The sequence below is a fragment of the Halyomorpha halys genome, unplaced genomic scaffold (assembly GCF_000696795.3).
Source record: "Halyomorpha halys isolate HHAL.00 unplaced genomic scaffold, Hhal_1.1 Scaffold12.1, whole genome shotgun sequence".
Lineage (NCBI taxonomy): Eukaryota > Metazoa > Arthropoda > Insecta > Hemiptera > Pentatomidae > Halyomorpha > Halyomorpha halys.
The window spans coordinates 1460387-1480774 of NW_027109908.1; the positions used below are offsets into that span (position 1 = coordinate 1460387).

General features: G+C 32.2%; 2 protein-coding genes across 5 annotated transcripts in view; one reads left to right on the plus strand and one right to left on the minus strand.

Annotated features, from left to right (window-relative positions):
- LOC106679252 (ribonuclease Oy) overlaps positions 1-10523 on the plus strand; it is a 24562-nt gene extending 14039 nt beyond the window's left edge. The window contains exons 3-5 of the mRNA XM_014418293.2: positions 2571-2711; positions 8991-9357; positions 10320-10523. Coding sequence (XP_014273779.1) covers positions 2571-2711; positions 8991-9357; positions 10320-10472 — 661 coding nt within the window. The 3' untranslated portion in view covers positions 10473-10523. The remainder of the gene's footprint in view (positions 1-2570; positions 2712-8990; positions 9358-10319) is intronic.
- LOC106679233 (uncharacterized) overlaps positions 1-15638 on the minus strand; it is a 44906-nt gene extending 29268 nt beyond the window's left edge. For 2 of the 4 annotated variants that reach the window (XM_067048077.1, XM_067048073.1), the window contains exons 1-2: positions 15487-15638; positions 14420-14519 (exon numbers count right to left, since the gene is read on the minus strand). The gene's annotated coding sequence lies outside the window, so the exon portion shown is untranslated. The remainder of the gene's footprint in view (positions 1-14419; positions 14520-15486) is intronic. The other 2 variants (XM_014418260.2, XM_067048074.1) reach the window with 1 other exon arrangement.
- Between the last annotated feature and the right edge of the window lie 4750 nt (positions 15639-20388).

The window sequence follows — 20388 nt, forward strand, 5'->3', positions numbered from 1 at the left end:
TATAATATATTGATTGTTTGAGAGTGCTTTATATTATTATTAACGTAAATTTAATGATCCAATTTTACTCTCAACTTTTTATTTAAAAAAATTTCCAACGTTTCGGCCCTCAGGCCATTTTAAACGAAACAACCAGTTAAAATTGTTTTCATATTATTACTATATTAGCTCCTTACAAAATACTAATGTTTTTAAACATACTTTAATCATTGATGTCATAATTCATTAAACTGTATTTTCTACAGGCTAATTGGTAGTTGTAGTTACCTATATTGAACACCTGTACCTATATTGGCATTGTTCAGATATAATACAACCATCTCAACACTTCCTTCAACAGGTTAAGACTCTGTTTTGTATGTAATTAAATTGTAAATAAATTAACCTTTGTAATAAAGAGATAACAAAGTTCTAACCTGATATAAAGATATAAGACATGGGCAATTAGCCTCCAAAAAAAGATTTATTGATTTTTTTTTTAGAACCACTTTAATCAGAAAAAAACATGATAGTCATGAATATATACATATGGGTATAAGGTCTACGCTTTCTCCTTTTACTTTAGTAGGGCTACATTTTAAGGAGACTTTGCAGTGATGAGATGGGCTGAATTTGATTTCATAGTAGAGAGTCAAGTATTGGAGCACGCTTGAGGTTGTGATGACACTATAAGTAAAACTAAAAACTAAGTTTAAAAATGTGTCTTCTTACCCCTGTAGAACAGATTCGTTATCTTGGACTACATCTTGACAAACGACTAACCTGGAATCCTCACACAAGACTGAAAAGACAGGAAACTGCACGCAGATTCCGACTACTACAGCACTTACTAGACAAAAGGTCTAAACTTCCAACTCATTACAAAAGACTGATCTACATGAGAATAATAAGGCCCATCTGGACATACGGAGTTGAGCTTTGGGGCTCCACTAAACCTTCGAATTCCTCTCGTATCCAATCTTTACAATCCAAAATCCTTCGTAAAATCCTCAATGCTCCTTATTTTGTTACTAATAAAACCATCCATAAAGTCCTAAATGTTCCTTATGTAACCGATCTAGCCCGAACCCGATATTATTCCTTCCATAATAAACTCCCTAACCGCCCAAACCCACTCGTTTCTAACCTTGCTTCCTCTTCCATTCCTGGCAATCCTCCGAGGCGCCTGAAAAGAAGATGGCCTCGTGACCTTATATTGTAAACTGTTTTTAGAGTTCTACTACTGGGTAGTTTCTCTACTTCCTGTATCATATCATTATGTCATTATGATCAAATTTACTGGTTTTTTTTTTTTATACAGTTGTAAATATCAATAAAAAAAAAAAAAAAAAAAAAAAAAATGTGTCTGTTGCACTGGTTGTGATTGGTCACTGGTTACAGTGTTGCCACCTGACAGGAGCTGTAGAGAGCGAAAGTGTGTGGAATAGCGGGTTGATGTTGATCTTCAGAGAGTCGAAGAACTTGATGTGCCTTCGTTGCATAAACTCGGGTACAGTCGGGAGATTGAAAATTTCGTGAAGTTGTGGTGGTTTAGTGTTTCTCAGTGACGTAGACCTCACCATTTTCCGCAGCACAGTGTCCTGAGAGTTGAGCTTTGGGGCTCCACTAAACCATCAAATTCCTCCCGAACCCAATCCTTACAGTCCAAAATCCTTCGTAAAATCCTTAACGCTCCTTACTTTATCACAAATCAAGTCATCCATCATGACCTCAATGCCCCATATGTTGCCGATTTGGCCAAAACCAGATACCATTCTTTCCATGATAAACTTCCCAACCACCCAAATCCACTTGTTCCTAACCTGGCTTCATTACCTAATAATCCTCCAAGGCATCTGAAAAGAAGATGGCCTCGAGATCTTCTCCTCTAGAAATGTTATTGGATTCTATCAATGGGTGGATTCTCCACATGTTTATATCATGTCACTATCTCACCTACAGCAAATTTACTTGTTGTATATATGTTATACAGTTGTAAATAGCAATAAATAAATGATTAAAAAAAAAAGTAATAATTTTAAACGAAGTGAGAGAGCAGGTGACAATAGAAGGTGACGGAGGCTGTAGGTTTTTCGTCTTACCTGTCTTACTTTATGGTAGATGTGAGTGGATAGGGTAAGATGGCGGTCCAGCCTGTTCTCTAGGTACACTATTGAGTTAGATGGCGCTAGTGCGGTGTTCCTCACTCGGAAGGAGGGTAATAATTTGGATTGCTTCCCCTTCTGCAGATCAAATATCACAAAGTCTGTTTTCATCGGGTTTATACTTATTATTATTATTATTTAATGAATTATGACATCAATGATTGAAGTATTTTCAAGAACATTAGTATTATGTGAGGATATAATATAGTAATATTATGAAATCAATCTTTACAGGTTGTCTCCTTGGAAATGGCCTAAGGGCCGAAACGTTGGAAGTTTTTTAAAATAAAAAGTTCAGAGTAAAAATGGATCATTAAAGTTTATGTTAAGAATGAAATATTACCAGTTTGAACACACATTAAAAAAATGCTTTTAAGTTAAATTGAACCTATGATTCCTATAGATTAAAACTGATGCTTTCTTTAGCCTAGGTCTTTGCTCCAATGAATGGGACCTCCTCATCTTCACCCAGAGCTGGCCAACCTCCGTCTGCGACAGTTGGAAGCAAGGAAAGGGACGTTCTTGTAGGGCGTATCCAAAGAATATATGGACCGTCCATGGAATATGGTAAGTACATTCTGTTTCAAAGTATTTGGTCCTTTCACAATTTTTTCTTTATACCATATTCTTATAGGATACCCTAATGTACAATAAGTTTTCTTGATACTAATTGCATTTTACATGGAGCATGGAAAGCCCCAAATGGTGCAGTAACCCAGATATATCACATTGATGTAAAGACTGCCCGTGGACCTAACTGCGACTGAAACCAATTCTTAGTCAAAGTTAAGTTTAGAGAGCGATTAACATACAACATAAAATCCGAGAGTCGGCATTATAGGAAGAAATAGGATTTGGAAAAATTCAAACTTGAAGATATCACCGACCAATTTAAAGAATCTGTAAGTAAAGTTGGGAAAGTTGAAGAGAGATGGCATAAAATTAGAAAATCTATTGAGGAATTTTCTAATAAATTAATTGGAGAGAAGAGAAGGCAAAGAAGTGAGGAATGGTTCGAAGAGGCAACAGCCCTAAATGTTAGAAATGAGGCTAGATTAGAGCTTGTATTCCAAGCTCCCACTAGTACAAGAGCCGGAAAGAAAAAAAGGCAGTTATCTCACCCCAATTTAGATTACTTTAATGAAAACTATGTATAATTACTAGTCAAAATTGATGAGTCTGCCAAGTATAGTTAGGGGGAATAAAAAATGGCGGCTATTTCAAAACCTTAAAAAAACATTAATTTTTTATTCGGAGCTCTATCTATATCTTAAAAACTACCAACAACACTAGAAAATCTAAGAGAACATTATTTAAAGAAGAGTAAATTTGCTTAAATAAAGGAAAATATCTTTGTAGGAGTAGTATTTTTTTTTATATTTGACAAAATAAACTCACAAAATCTTAATCTCTAATTGTTCGTATAAAATGTTGGATTTTTGAAAAAATATATCTCTAGATCCATAAAACGCACCATATATCTGCCAACATTCAAATTAAAGGAAATTTAACTTACAATAAAGTACTTTATGTCACTTATCTTTGCAGGGGTAGTAGTTTTTATGATATTCACATATGAATATAAATTTGGCAAATGAAAATTTTTCGGAACAACTATAAATCAATTGATTTTAGCGAATTTCATGTAAACTATTACTCCTACGAAGAAAAACATCATGAAATACTTTATAGCTCATTAAACTAGCTTTAATTTGAGTGTTAATAGACATCTGTACGTCAAATAGTTTTTGAGATATAAATTTTTCAAAATAAATTCTCTAACTATAGATCTTTCAGTACGTCCTATACAACATTTTTATGAAATTTTGCTTTTTAAAAAGCTATATCTCGAAAACTATTTAACGAAAATAACTCTATTAGGGCTCATATTTTAGCAAATTTACTCTTCTTTGAATGACGTCCACTTAGATTTTCTAGTGTTGTCGGTAGTTTTAAAGATATTCTGCTCCAAATGAAAAATTAATTTATTATACCGTATTGAAACAGCCGCCATTTTTTATTCCCCCTACCTATACTTGGCAGACTCATCAATTTTGACTATTAATTATAAATAGCTTTCATTAAAGTAATCAAAAATTGGGATGAGATACTGCCTTTTTTCTCCTCTTGGGCTCTTCCCAGACAAAGATATATTTATATTAAATCCAAAACGATTATAAAAAAGAAAAAAAGGGAATCCTTAACAGAGAAAGTTGAACGAATAGAAAAACTGAGGGTGAAAAATGAAGACATATGAACCGTGGAAAAACATAAGAAAAAATAATTGGTATTAACAGATGGGAGGAACATTTTGATGATCTACTGAATGTAAGAAGCATGGACCCTGACATGACACCGGAGCAAAAAAAATGTCTGATTTAGAATCGATCTCAATCGAGTAAGTGGTATGATCAATACCCGAAGATCTTCTCATTGCGGAATTCTTTGGAAATGGTGGAGAGGAGTTGAAGAATCAATTATACTTACTAATCGAGGATATATGGGACAGAGAATACATGCCAGCGGAATAGAAGGCAAGCATAATCTACCCTACACATAGAAAGGGAGACAGACTGCTCTGCGAAAATTACAGACGAATATCGCACAAAATATTCTTCTACATATTGGTTCAGAGGTTAAAGAGTTTGCGTGAATGTCCTGCAGGAATACCAATGCGGGTTCCGCAGGGGTAGGAGAACAACGAATCAGATCTTTGTAATGAGACAGTTCATGGAAAAGTGCTGGAAGTATAAAACTGACCTTCAGACTACCGCCGTGCTGAGAAATATTGGGTTGTAAAATAAGTTCGTAGCGTTTTCAATATTTCAATTTAATCCTCTATTTGATTTATAAAATCATGTTTACTTGGTTAATAATGTTTACAAATTCTAAAAAAGGATTACTTAAGGTACTTTTATGCATCAGTTTCAACCGAGATTCCTTATCTTTAAGTGGTAATTAGCTTGCTCAAAATTGAAGAGAAAAAAATTCATTTTCGTAATTTACTGATTTTTTATTCCGAAAGAAAATCTGCTGCACAAACGGTTAACAAAATTTGCAGTATATAAGGCGATGATGTCTTAAGAGAAAGCACCGTCCGTAAGTGGTTTGCTCGGTTCAGAACAGGACATTAGACAAAATTCAAGCATTGGTCGCAGACAGCTCTCACTCTACGATACGGGATACCACAGAAACGCTTAACATACTCATGCAAGAGTCTCAAATCATTTGTGTCTCATAATCGCAAAATTTTCCTTCAAGATAAGGCCCGTCATCACGTGTCTTTTCAGACCCGGCAGAAATCATTGGAGTTTGGCTGGGATGCGATCTCTATAACCACCAACCCTATTAACCAGACCTTGCTCCAACAGATTATCAGCTATTTCGGGCCCTTCAAAATCGTCTTAACGGGAAACACTTTAATTCGCTCGAGGACAGCAAAACGCACATATGAGTGTTCATTGCGCAAAAATCTGAGAAGTTCTGAAAGGACGGAATCAAAAAATTACCTGAAAGATGGCATGTGATAGATCAAAATGGGTCATATGTAATTTATTAAAAATATTTACAAGGATATGTATTCTTTTTTTTAAAAAATCACCAGTAAAAACGCTACGAACTTATTTTATAACCCGATAATACGTGCTCTAGGAGATTTCTACATTCCAAATTTGCAAGGTGGCAATAACTTATCTTACTAATTATAGATAAGGGGACCTATGCTCTAAAGTTCATCTTAGTTGCACTTCTTAATCCCTTTGGTTGGGTTTGGTGCAACCAAGAGATTCTTCTGGCCTTGGAGTACAAGAGCAAGGTGAAAAAAAAGTCAGTTATTTCAACTCAATTTAATGAAACTATGTATAATTACAAAAAACATTGATGAGTCTGCCATGTATAGTCAGGGGGTAATAAAAAATGGCACCTTTTTCAAAACTTAAAAAAAAAAAATTTTCGGAGCTCCATACCTCTAAACCTATAACACTAGAAAACCATATATAACAACATTTAAAGCAGAGTAAATTTGCTAAAATATGAGCCCTAATAGAAATATTTACGTTTAATAGTTCCCGAGATACAGATTTTTAAATAGCATAATTTCATAAAAAAATAATGAAAAATCGATTGTTTTTTTAATTAACTTTGCGAAAACTATATATCAGTAAACCATTAGACGTACTGACGCCTATAATCACTCAAATTTAATTTAGTTGATTCTACTATGAAGTAATTTATATTGTTTATCTTCCTGGTATTTGTAGATTTTATGATAGTTAACAAAATAAAAAAAAAAATGTTGATTTCTAGTTATTCAGATAAAAGTTTTAATTTGTCTCAGAAACCATTAGATGTAGAGACATCTATGAGTACTCGAGTTTTAAGTTATTAGCATTCAAGTTTAACAATTAAGCATTATTAGCAATTAAGTTTATATAAAGTAGCTTATAACTCTTATCTTCGCAGGAGTATAAGTTTTCCTAATATTTAACTAAGTTAATGAGTCTGCCAAGTATAGATAGGGGGAACAAAGAATGGCGGCTGTTTCAAAACGTTAAAAATAATTATTTTTTTATTTGGAGCTCTATATCTTTGAAACTACCAACAATAGAAAATTTAAGAGAGCATCACTTTGAGTAGAGTAAATTTGCAAAACTGTAAGCCCTAATAGAGCTATTTATGTTCAATAATTCTCGAGATATAGCTTTTTAAAAAGCAACATTCCATAAAAATGTTGTATGGAATGTACTCAAAGATCAGTAGTTAGTGAATTTATTTTGAAAAATCTATTTTTGAGATATAGATTTTTCAAAATAAATTCACTAATTACTGATCTTCAGTACGTCCCATACAACATATTTATGAAATGTTGCTTTTTAAAAAGCTATATCTCGAAAACTATTTAACGTAAATAACGCTATTAGGGCTCATATTTTAGCAAATTTGCTCTTCTTTAAATGAAGGTCTCTTAGGTTTTCTTGTGTTGTTTCTACTTTTTGAGATATAGAGCTCTCCCAATGAAAAATCAGTTTTTTTTATAGCTTTGAAACAGCCGCCATTTTTTATTCCCCCCAACGTATACTTGGCAGACTCATGAATTTTGACTATTAATTATACATAGTTTTCATTAAAGTAATCAAAAATTGGGGTGAGATAACTTTTTTCTCCTCTTGGGCTCTTGTACTATGAAGGATGCTTTATAGCTTAATAGTGAGGAATTAAGCTATAAAGCATCCTTCATAGTACATTATTTAATAAATATTACCTTGTCTCAACAAATTTTTGAAAAAATATAATTGTAGTTTACGATGTTTATGTTCGTAGGAGTAGTAGTTTTCATGAAATTTGCTAAGATAAATTGATTTATAGTTGTTCGGACAAATTTTCATTTGCCAAATTTATATTCATAAGTGGATTTCATAAAAACTACTACCCCTACGAAGATAAGTGTCATAAGCTACTTTATAGTAAGTTAAATGTCCTTTATTTTGAGTGTTGGCAGATATATGTGCATCGAATGGGTGATATATTTTTTCAAAAATCTAACATTTTAAACGAACAACTAGAAATTAACATTTTCTGAGTTTATTTATTTATTTTGTCAAATATCATAAAAACTACTACTCCTACAAAGATAAACATTATTAACTATTTTATAGTAAATTTAATTAGCTGTAATTTGAGTGCTTACAGACATCTGTACGTCCAATGGTTTCTGAAATAAAGTTTTTCATTAATCAAACTTATTGTCCGAACAACTATAAATCAATTTATTTTAGCAAATATCAAGAAAACTACTACCTCTACGAAGATAAGTGTCATAAAGAACTTATTATGTTAAACTAGCTTTATTTTGAGCACTGGTAGGCGTCTGTGAGTCTAATGATATCAGAACAACTAGAAATCAACATTTTGTGAATTTATTTGGTCGAATATAATGAAAACTACTACTCCTACAAAGATATACGTTATAAACTACTTAATGGGTCATTAAACTAGCTTTAAATTTAGTGCAAATAGAAATCTATACGTCCCATGGTTCCTGAGATATAAATTTCCCAAAATAAATTCACTAAATACTGATTTTTCGGTGAATACTTTTAAAATGTTGCTCTTTAAAAACTATACCTCGGAAACTATTGAACGTAAATAGTAATATTACGGTTCATATTTTACTATATTTACTCTAATTTAAATGATGTTCAGTGAAGTTTTTTAAGTTCTAAGTTCGGGAGCTCCGAATGAAAGATTAATTTTGTTTTACGTTTTGATACAGCGTGACAGGGAAACTCATAAATTTGGCTAGTAATTATACATAGTTTTCATTATAGTAATAAAAAATTGGGGTTAAATAATTGACTTTTTTCTTCTCTTAGGCTCTTGTACTATTGTGATTTAATATTTTAAAACAATGTTCCTTATGTAACCGATCTAGCCCGAACCCGATATTATTCCTTCCATAATAAACTCCCTAACCACCCAAACCCACTAGTTTCTAACCTTGCTTCCTCTTCCATTCCTGGCAATCCTCCGAGGCGCCTGAAAAGAAGATGGCCTCGTAACCTTATATTGTAAACTGTTTTTAGAGTTCTATTACTGGATAGTTTCATATCATTATGTCATTATGATCAAATTTACTGGTTGTATTTTTTAATACAGTTGTAAATATCAATAAATAAAAAAATATTTTAACACTGTTCTATCCTCATGGACTTAGTTCTCATGGGTTCCTAGAATCTAACTGGTTACCTAGCTTGCCCGTAGATGGCAGCATCTAATTACTTTTGATGTACTGATTAATAAATAATATATTTGAACTATGTTCCTTAAACAACAGCTAATCGATTACAGGCCAACCAAATTGGGAACTGTCGGACCAGGTAACTGTGATTACCGCAACCCGTTCAACCCCAGCGCTGTGAAGGGCATCGAGAACGAGCTCGACTACTACTGGACAAACGTCCACAACCAAGGAGCCAAGACCAGCTTCTGGTCCCACGAATGGAACAAGCACGGAACTTGCGCCACAAGCGTTCCAGAACTGTCCACACAGCTCAAGTACTTCAACCAAGGTCTGGAATGGGCTAAGAAATACAACATGGTCAACATTCTAGGAGCCGCTGGAATCAAGCCTGGACAAGAATTCACCGTTCAGAACATCAGGAATGGAATCAAGAGTGTCGTGAATAAGAACCCGCAAATCATCTGCTACGTCAATGTGAGTATTTAGTAATAGCAAAGACCAAGAACACCCCCCTCCCTTAAAAAAAAAAAAAATAATTACACAGGTCTTCGAAAAAAAAATTTTCGTTTCTGCTTTTTGGAGTACTCAAGCCGAAAACGAATTACGTTTTCATCCAATAAACTCCTGGTTTACAATGCCAGTTTGGTATGACATCATGAAACTCCTTCATAGCTCCTTATGGCACTCAATCGATCGACGCGTTCATTGTTGTGGATATATATTTTTTTTTTCAATTTTAATTTCAAATTGCATTGAAAGTAATCGTAGGGCCGCCCGTAGCTCAGTGGTTAAGACACAGCCTTAATACAATTTGATGTCTATTGGCGGTGCCGGTTCGAACTCGGCCTGGGACGTTGACTTTTTTCATTGAGTGGCGGTCCCACAAAATGAAGAACTTTGACCCCCAACCATGATTAGGCAGCAGTATAGGACTCCAATGGGAGTCTTGTCATTGAAATTATCAGAGACTACCAATGTGGTTTTAGACGAAATCGTTCAGCTACTGATCAAATTTTTGTTTTCGATTCTATTGACCGCCAGAAGCTATACAATACTCTGATCGGAAAGGGAATACCAAAGAAGTTAGTAAATCTCGTACGGATGTGCATGGCCGAAACCTTTAATGAGGTACGAATCGGTAATCATTATTCTAAGAAATTCCAGGTCCGATCGGGTTTAAAATAAGGTGATTCTTTATTACCTATCTTATTTAATCTAGCACTAGAATACGTCATTAAAAGTGTGATGAATACTGAAAATGGTTTAACTTTGGGTGGTAAAATACCGGTGCTTTGGTATGCTGATGGTTTGGTATTATTCGGTAAGGACAAAGAAACTATAAAACTAAATACAACCAGTGACGTCATTAATAATATAAACCATAAATATATAATATCTGTTCTTGATATAATGTTCAATTTTATTCCTGTTAACAGAGCCAACGTAAATCGGCCCTTCTAGAAGTGCGGCTTTGCTTCAACAAGAACTTGGAGCTAGTGGACTGCGATGGCACTGCGGTTGGTAAGAACAGTGGCGGCCAACTGACAAACTGCAGGTCAAACTGGGTACTGTACCCAGCAGCAAACTGATTTATTTAATTATCTTCGGAATACTCAAAGTAAATAAATTGAATAACTAAATTTTTGATCTTACTTTTATTTATTTCATCACCCAAATACATAGCTAATCTCAAAAATAATCATTATATATTTGTTATGTTTATGGCTACGGGGCAGCGGTAGCAGCGTGGTAACGCGCCTGTCTGCCAATCCTAGGTTGCTAGCGTTCGACCCCGGCCCCATCCGGGATTTTAACAAGCATAAAATTATACAAAACTCACTCGCAGCCTCCCCCCGGGCGTTCGTGAGTCCCGTTAGCCAATGGGTGGTACTCAGGAAAAAAAAGTCGTGGGAGTGACGAACCCACCCAACGAAAAAGGACATCAAGAAACGCGAGAACTTAGACCTCCATGGTCTGTCACCCATATAATAATAATAATTATGGCTTATTTCGTTTCAACCGCTGCCGCAGTTTCCAGAAACAGAATTTATTATGTATTTGTGTATTTTTATTTCTATTTCTATTAGATATCACTATCGGTTCCTAATGAGGACTGACTTACAATTCTTAGAAATGTATTAGCTATATAATTAAACCAAGAACAAGATACCATAGACCCCCTTTATATGCTATGATAGATTTTATTGTTTATAATTAATTACTCATTGAATATCTTTTCCAATGTTATCATGTTTACCAATTTACTAAGCTATATAAATCAGGTGGTATGAAGGGTGTTTAAACTAGAAAATCAAGAGGGGTTAACATTACAGTACAAGACCCAGGAAGAAAAAAATGGCAGTTAATTTACCCCAATTTTTGATTACTTAATAGATACTTTTTTAATTAGAATAATAATTGGTATCATCTTTTTTTTAACTCCGTTCTTCATATTGTAGCCGTAATCTGCACACCTCAACTGTTTTGCTTTTCTACTCAAATAAATATATCATGGTCATACTATCTTTAATGGGATAGTAGAATAATTTTGAAAGTATTTTATCCTGACAAATTCCCAGGTCTTAATTATTTCCCAAAAGTCTGGAAATAAACATCATTCTTCTAAAATTATACTCACAAATAGACATTGAAGGATTATAAGGTGTAAGCTGGCAGGAAAAGTGAAGCTAAAAAGGAGGGCCATATGATAGACCAGGGGGGATGCAGAGGACCAAGAGGAAGAGTCAACCACTAGCTACCTTTTCTTACAGTTTAGATTACAATGGCGGACATATCTATTAATCCAAACATAAACCTAAGTCCGAAGGGTATTATCGTTTTTGCTTCACTTTTGTGGGTATTGTCTTTTTTTCTTTGAAGGAAACAGGCTATGGTCACGATGAAAAACTTTTTTTTTCTTAATATTTATTCATTGCTATTTACAACTGTACATTATAATACATTTAGTAAGATTGTCAGGAATGGAAGAGGATGCAAGATTAGAAACTAAGGGGTTTGAGTGGTTAGAGTTTATAATGGAAGGAGTGATATCTGGTTAGGGCTAGATCGGTTACATAGGGAACATTAAGGTCTTTATGTATGATTTTATTTGTGACAAAGTAAGGAGCATTGAGGATTTTGGATTGTAAGGATTGAATACGAGAGGAATTCGAAGGTTTAGTGGAGCCCCAAAGCTCAACTCCATATGTCCAGATTGGCCTTATTACAGTCGTGTAGATCAGTCTTTTGAAATGTGTTGAAAGTTTAGACCATTTGTCTAGTAAGTGCTGTAGCTGTAATAGTTGAAATCTACGTGCAGTTTCCTGTCTTTTCAGTCTTGTGTGAGGATTCCAGGTTAATAGCTTGTCCAAATGTATTCCAAGGTAGCGGATCTGTTCGACAGGGTGAAAAACTTAAAATAGACAATAAGGCAGCAAAAATATACTAACATGCCCATCAATGGTTCTTAATAAAGAAATAATTGTGGGGAAAGGATTAATCATTAAAAAAAATAATTTAAAAATATATAAATAATTATAACAGCTAATAAACTAAACAGCTGAAAATATATGATATGTTATTTAAACTAAAATATAAAAATAATAAAACTTACAATCAGTAACAAAAACAATAATGACTGTATTTATAAAAGATAACTAATTGAAAGAGATGACACAATAAATAAATTAATAGAAAAATAATTAAAACAAATAATAACAAGAAAATAGATACATTTATAAGAAATGGAATGTGAGACTATATTTTAAATATGAAAGTAATAGGAGTTTGAAATTATAAGTACAATTAAATAACTAACTGATGATATAGACACAATAAATAGATGTCAGAAATATCTTCTGCATTAAAATTAATTACAAGATGCACTTCTAAATTTGATTCTGTAAATCCAATTTTTTTTTTTAATTGAAAATTATTTTTGTAACTAGAGAATGATCCTTCTACAGCAACAGACCTTATAGGTGTAAATTCGTAGCCACTTAAACTTATGTAGTTTTGTTCCTTATTGTTGATAGAAAGGAAAAATGGAATTCCAGGGGATGAAAAAATCTACTCCTATTGTCAGAAGTGAATCCATACCCATTCAAGGTAGCGTTTGTCAGATTGTTATATTACTAATTATTTTGAATGAATATCATGCTGTTTTTCAATTTCAGGCGCTTTTTAAATATTTCTCGATTAAACTATCTTAAAGTCTCCTATTTCCGTTTTAAGCTAATATTTCAAAAGTGATATAGGACCATCACTCCCCGGGGGTCTTAGCGGGGCTGGTCCGGCAGGGAAGTATAGCTTTTTTTTGTGTTATTATCTCCTCTTGTGAGATTGTGACATGTCGTACATCGACCAACCTACTTGCTATAATTGCCTGTTTGAAAAGTCAGATAAGTAAGGCTACCATGGAGGGCGGGGAGGGTCTATCAGATATACATATACCTACCTATATGTATGTATTCAATACATTCTTACATACTTATTTCATCAGGGGGTACGAAAAAAAAAAAATGAACCTTCGATTATAATTTAGAATTTTGTCTTTATTGTATTTAATTATTTCTATTTTGTTATTTAGGAGTGGGGTAGCTCAGTGTAAGGCACTGTGCTACTAACTCCAAGGACCCATGTTTGAATATAGCTCTGACAGATAATTATTTATTCTGTTACTGTAGCCGTAGGTCAATCCTCCGGGTTCAATTGTCCTCATAAAATGGGTACCCTTCATTGGGGTAAAATCTGATGGCCGATTATGATTCTGACCAAATCACCTCCTTGCACAACTATTGGTCTGATGACAGTACTTCCTTACTAAGTACTGCATCCCTGACCCTTCATGGGTTGTAGCAGTACAGATTAATTATGTATGTTTTTATTTAACTGAAATAGTTCAAATATGCAGATACATGCATTTATCATGATATATGCAAAATTAAACTTGGCTAATTGCATCTGGATACATTGGTTAGTATAGATTTTTGATAAGTGGTTAAATAGAAGCATGTAAACAAAATATGGCATTGCATAAAAATATGGGCCTTGTACATAACATATAATTTCAACTTTCGTTCTAAAATTTTTATTAGGTACTTGTTAATTTAACAACTAGACCTAAATATATTTTTGTGGTATGTTAAATCAAAATAAACCACTAAAGTTAATTGAAAATATTTGACAATTTATTACCAATCATAATTATTTTAAAATAAAAAGGTTAAATAAGAGTTAATTATTGATTCCAAAGATTAGGGAAATTATTTATTAAAATTTCCATTTTATTTCATCTTCAGTAGTTAAAAGATGAAATGAACTAAAACAATAATAACTAAAAACAAATGCATTCTTATTTCTACCCAAAAACTGACTCTCAACAGGTCGGATACGAATTCTGGCCAACTGTTACCAGAAAATCCAAAACAACCATCCACACAGATTAACCATTGTTTGGCAAAGGTGTGACAGTACAATTTACAATAGGTCTCTTTTCAAACCCAGCTCTATTCCATATATACAACGTTGTACAAACCTTCCTAGACAATTTCAGCTTAGCAACCATTCTATGGTAATGATTATGACCCTGTACCAACACAAGCTTCTGCAAAACAAAAGCCTTCCTCAATAACGGCCTATCAAACACAAAAAGAATTTTTCAAAATTCCTAAAATTATAGCATTCAATTTCATATATTAGTTGTTATAAAATTACAATAATATCATAAGTTTGATAAAAATAGACATGGGAAGGTTATATGAACAACTGAATTGTGAAGTTATTGGATTCTTAATAAAATATTAATAAAACTCGCTGTTCTATAATAAAACTGTATGGTGATTTATTATAAACACAACATGGTGACAGCGGTGAAAACTGTTAGTTCTCAGTGAACATTATAAGTTTTTTTTTGTTTCTTTGTTGTCAAATTTTTTTTGCTTTAGTTCTTTAGAACTAAGTATTTACATTAAGAACATTAGAGACATGAATTCCCAAATAGGGTAGAACAAGGTAATGCTCGAGTGTTAGTTTCATTTGTTCAGTCAAAACTTAGTGTAATTTGTTTATGAGTTACCAAATTAAATTAGTTTCATTTGAAACTAACACTCAAACACTAATATACAGTTTTTTTTTCATTATTATCTTTAATAAATATTCAATTCTTTAATATTAATATTAAATTCTTTAATAAGTTTTTGGTGGTTTCTTGGATCCAACTTTGCCGGTAATTCTTCTTTATTTGTTGAAGGGCTATGGCTGCTATCTTGTTCAACACTATTTGGGTCATTTATGTCTCTAATGTTCTTAATATACACAGTAAAAAAAAACTTTTAACTTACTGAGGTTTAACAGTTTTCACCACGGTCACCATGCTTTGTTCATAATAAACCACCAAACTGTTTTAATAAAGAACAATCAATTTTATTAAGAAGACAATAACATCACAACAAAACTGTTCAAATAACCTCCACAAGTGTATTTATATCAAACCCATGATATTGTAATTCAACAACATAGCTAATTAGGAGTCACAATGCAATACAAAGTATCATCATTATGTAATAATAATACTTAAATACTATTATTATTATTAATATTTACCTCCTTAAAGTTCCATAAAAACATCCCATCTTGTTACAAAACGAAACATGTAGAAACTGTTTTATCAACTGATCTGAGGTGACTCAACAATTGAACAAGCCATTTATCAGGGAATTCCAAAAAGCTTCCTGACGTTTATTAACCTTCTTACTTCAACGTTTTATTTTACATTAATATATGTTTTACCTATACATAGATTCTATACTATATCTGGAATGTACAGTAAGGTAAAATATTGAGATTGTGCAAAATTTCCTATTGTTTTCAACAGAAATATATGTTTTTAGTCTCCACAAAAAAAGTATCGCAAAATAATTTGTGTGTGTCTTTTAATAGCTAAGTTAAAAAACGAAAAGTCTTACGAAACTGAAATTAATATCTATTTACTAAGATGGGTACAGGTTATGTGGTATATTGGGATGTGGCAGCAACTTCTTCGATAAAATCGACTGCCCGGAAGTGCCACTTTACAGAATCGATTTTTCACATTTTTTTTCGATTTTCTCAAAAACACGTTAACGATTTTGATTAAACGTGTCATGTCGTTGTAGAATTATATGTTCGTTAATACTAATCCTCATTGAAATAGTCTAACGGGGCTTAAATACCGAATTAAAAAAAAATCTTACCCTAAAGTGCCTTTAATTTTATACATATTGTCGCATTTTGCCTGGGCCAAGAAACAAATAGTACAAGAGCCGGGAAGAAAAAAAGACAGTTATCTCACACCACTTTTTGATTACTTTAATAAAAACTAGGTATAATTACTAGTCAAGTAGAGATAGGGGGAATAAAAAATGGGGGTTGTTTCAAAGTGATAAAAAAACACTAATTTTTCATTCGGAGCTCTATATCTTAAAAACTACCAACAACACTAGAAAACCTAAGAGAACATTATTTAAAGAAGAGTAAATTTGCTGAAGTATTAGCCCTAAAAGAGCTATTTATGTCTAATAGTTCTCGAGATATAGCTTTTTAAAAAGCGAAATTTCTTAAAAATCTACTAAAAGATTAGTAGTTAGTTAATTTATTTTGAGAATTTTATATCTCAGGAACTATGTGACGTGCAGATGACTATTAGCAATCAAATTAGAGCTAATTTAATGGACTATAAAGAAGTTTATGACCTTTACCTTCGTAGGAATAGTAGTTTTCATGATATTTGCTAAAATAAATTGATTTATAGTTGTTCGGACAATAAGTTTGATTAATGAAAAACTTTATTTCAGAAACCATTGGACGTACAGATGTCCGCCAGCGCTCAAATTAAAGCTAGTTAAATTTACTACGAAATAGTTAATAATGTTTATCTTTGTAGGAGTAGTAGTTTTCATGATATTTGCTAAAATAAATTGATTTATAGTTGTTCGGACAATAGATTTGATTTAAGAAAAACTTTATTTCAGACATCATTGGACGTACATATGTCTGTATGCACTCAAATTAAAGCTAGTTTAATGACCCATTAAGTAGTTTATAACGTATATCTTCGTAGGAGTAGTAGTTTTCATGATATTCGACCAAATAAATTCACAAAATGTTGATTTCTAGTTGTTCTGATATCATTAGACTCACATACGTCTACCAGTGCTCAAATTAAAGCTAGTTTAACATAATAATAAGTACTTTATGACACTTATCTTCGTAGAGGTAGTAGTTTTCATGATATTTGCTAAAATAAATTGATTTATAGTTGTTCGGACAATAGATTTGATTTATGAAAAACTTTATTTCAGACATCGTTGGACGTACATATATATGTCTGTAAGCACTCAAATTAAAGCCAATTAAATTTACTATAAAATAGTTAATAATGTTTATCTTTGTAGGAGTAGTAATTTTTATGATATTAGACAAAATAAACTCTCACCATATTAATTTCTAGTTGTTCGTATAAAATGTTGGATTTTTGAAAAAATATATCTCTAGATCCATTGGACGCACACATGTCTGCCAACACTCAAAATAAAGGAAATTTAACTTGCTATAAAGTTGTTAATGACACTTATCTCCGTAGGGGTAGTAGTTTTTATGATATTCACAAATGAACATAAATTTGGCAAATGAAAATTTTCCGAACAACTATAAATCAATTTATTTTAGAAAATTTCATGTAAACTATTACTCCTACGAACATAAACATCGTAAACTACTTTACAGCTCATTAAAATAGCTTTAATTTGATTGAAAATAGACATCTGTACGTCTATATCTTAAAGCTCCGAATGAAAAATGAGTTTTTTTATCGCTTTGAAACAGCCGCCATTTTTTATTCCCCCTACCTATAGATGGCAGACTCATCAATTTTGACTATTAATTATACATAGTTTTCATTACAGTAATCAAAACTTGGGGTAAGATTTTTTTAGGGGCCTTTTTTCTCCTCTTGGGCTCTTGTACTAAACCACAAAGATCAGAAAAAAAAAACAATTTTTTTATTGCAAAGTAACGGAAATATTCACAAAACTTCAACTACTCTAGAGTTACTCTTTTTTATTTTTTATTATACACTTTCCAAAAATATCTATTTCAATTCATCGATAATCTCAATTATTAACGATTGACCTAATAACATCGTTACACTGCCCCCTTCTAAAAAAATGTTTGTCCCGAACAGTACCTTCTTTACATCCTAGATAATGGAATATGTTTCCTATGAAATGAAAATATTAAATTATTAAAATCACCTCATGGATGCTGCACAAGACCTTTCTTCGGACGAATGCTTTCGAAAGTACTCATTCAGAAAACTGGCTTTCATATATTTCGTTTCCTCTGGGTGTGTCGTTGCCTCCACGCGTTACGGTAATACGAATGTTACTTCTTCATAAATATTCATCATATAAGGACAGGCTTTATCAGGAATATTCTTAGCGTGTTCCGATGTGAATAATTTTACCAAAACAGATCGTCATTTCCTTCTACTCTTTCTGTTTTCTACAACTTTTAAACACCCTATTTCAATGTTCTAAATATAGACTGCTTTTACAGCGCTATCTAATGGCGTCGTAGATTATTAAAATATAAATTATAACATACTACTAATGTATCACAAACTCACTTTAGAATTGTGTCACAACTGGAGAATCCAAATAAATCTTAACTCTCCGTTGTAAACCTCTACCGTCCTGCCCTACTGTATCTTGTTTTAATATCCCATTAAAGCCTATTGAACAGATTTGTAATTAGTTAAATAATTAATTATATAACCGATAATATAATGTAATTATATAATACATAAATATATGTGACATATAATTTAATTAATTAAATAAACGATAATACTGATTGGAATATTGAATGATTGGCAACAGAATTGGTCTGCAACATAAAATATCAAACTGAAAATCATAAAGCCAACAGTGAGTTTTTGGGCCTGATGATCCTTCAGGCAATGCAGAAGAAATGGGAAGGAGGAGGAAGGACCCAAGGCCTTGAGGGACAGTGAGGAGAACATTGGCAATGCCTTTGAGTTCATTAAATCTATCAGATTGCTTACTCAGATATGAATTTGATTAGTATATAATTATTTACTATTTATATTTATGCTATATATTTACTAAATTAAATCTGTACCGCTACAACCCATGAAGGATGAGGGGTGCAGTACTTAGTAAGAAAGTACTATTACTAGACCAATGGTTGTGCAAGGAGGTGATTTGGTCAGAATCACCCTCGACCATCAGATTTTACCACAATGAAGGGTACCCATTTTATGAGGACGGTTGAACCCTGAGATTTATAATTTCTCAAATTTTGGGTTAGGGCATATCTACCAGTTCCAGTACCCCCCCCCCACTCAAATATACGTTTATTATTATTATATTTATAATAAGATATTATTCATATTTCGTTGTTTCTATGCACTATATAATTTCGTATGTTTATTAATTAAGTTATTTTACTCAGATATTTAATTACCTATATAAACGTTTTATATTCCACTTCTTTCATTGCTTTATTTTTATTCTGTACAATTATTTACTTTAAGCTTTATATATATACTTTATTCACTGACTGTTATCTTGTTTTTGTTCTTAGCCCTGATGAAGGCTAGAAATTCTGGCCGAAACGTTGGCATTAATAAATAATTATTACTGCTATTCGCATCCTCAATCATCTTCTCATATATATTATCCACATTCAACTATCTTCTCATCTTTATAATTATTATTTGATATCATTAGCATTATTGAATTACCAAAATAATTATTATCATAAATTATTCTATTATAAAAAACATTTAAAATCTAGTTTAATCATTAGTAATAACCCAATATTTTTTTAGCTACAAGGCCAATGATAACCGTCATTTTTAGCCCTGACGGAGGTCAACAAAGTGGAGTGAAACGTCGGTAAATAAATAGCGTTTAACTATTTTTATTTTTTTGTGCATTTGTTTGTAATTTTTTAAACTTATATTTACATATTTTAACCCTACCTTAATTTATTTTTTTTGTATCTCGTTATCCTGTTATGTCAAATAATTAATTGTGAGTTGTTTTTGATTCTTTTTACCTCTGACGAAGCTCTACAAAGTGTAGAGGAACGTCGATAAATAATCAGCGTTTAACTAATTTCTGTTTTCTTCTAATCGCACCCCGACCAGCTTCTTCATAATTTGAAATAATACGGTCAATCATGTATATATATATAATCATAAAAAAGGTTTTTAGTATTGTGACTATTAGGTTAAAAATGAACAGGAGACGTAAAAATAGAAAAGCAGATATGAGAAAACAAAAGTTAACCCGCTAAAAGAATAAAAATATAGAAGTGAGTTGAGATTAAATAAAAGTCGAGAAATAAAATAAAATTAATAATAATAGTACAAAAAAAGTAATGAACAAATCAGGACCAATCTTTACATTTTTTTTAATCATTATTAACTTTTATTTTTTA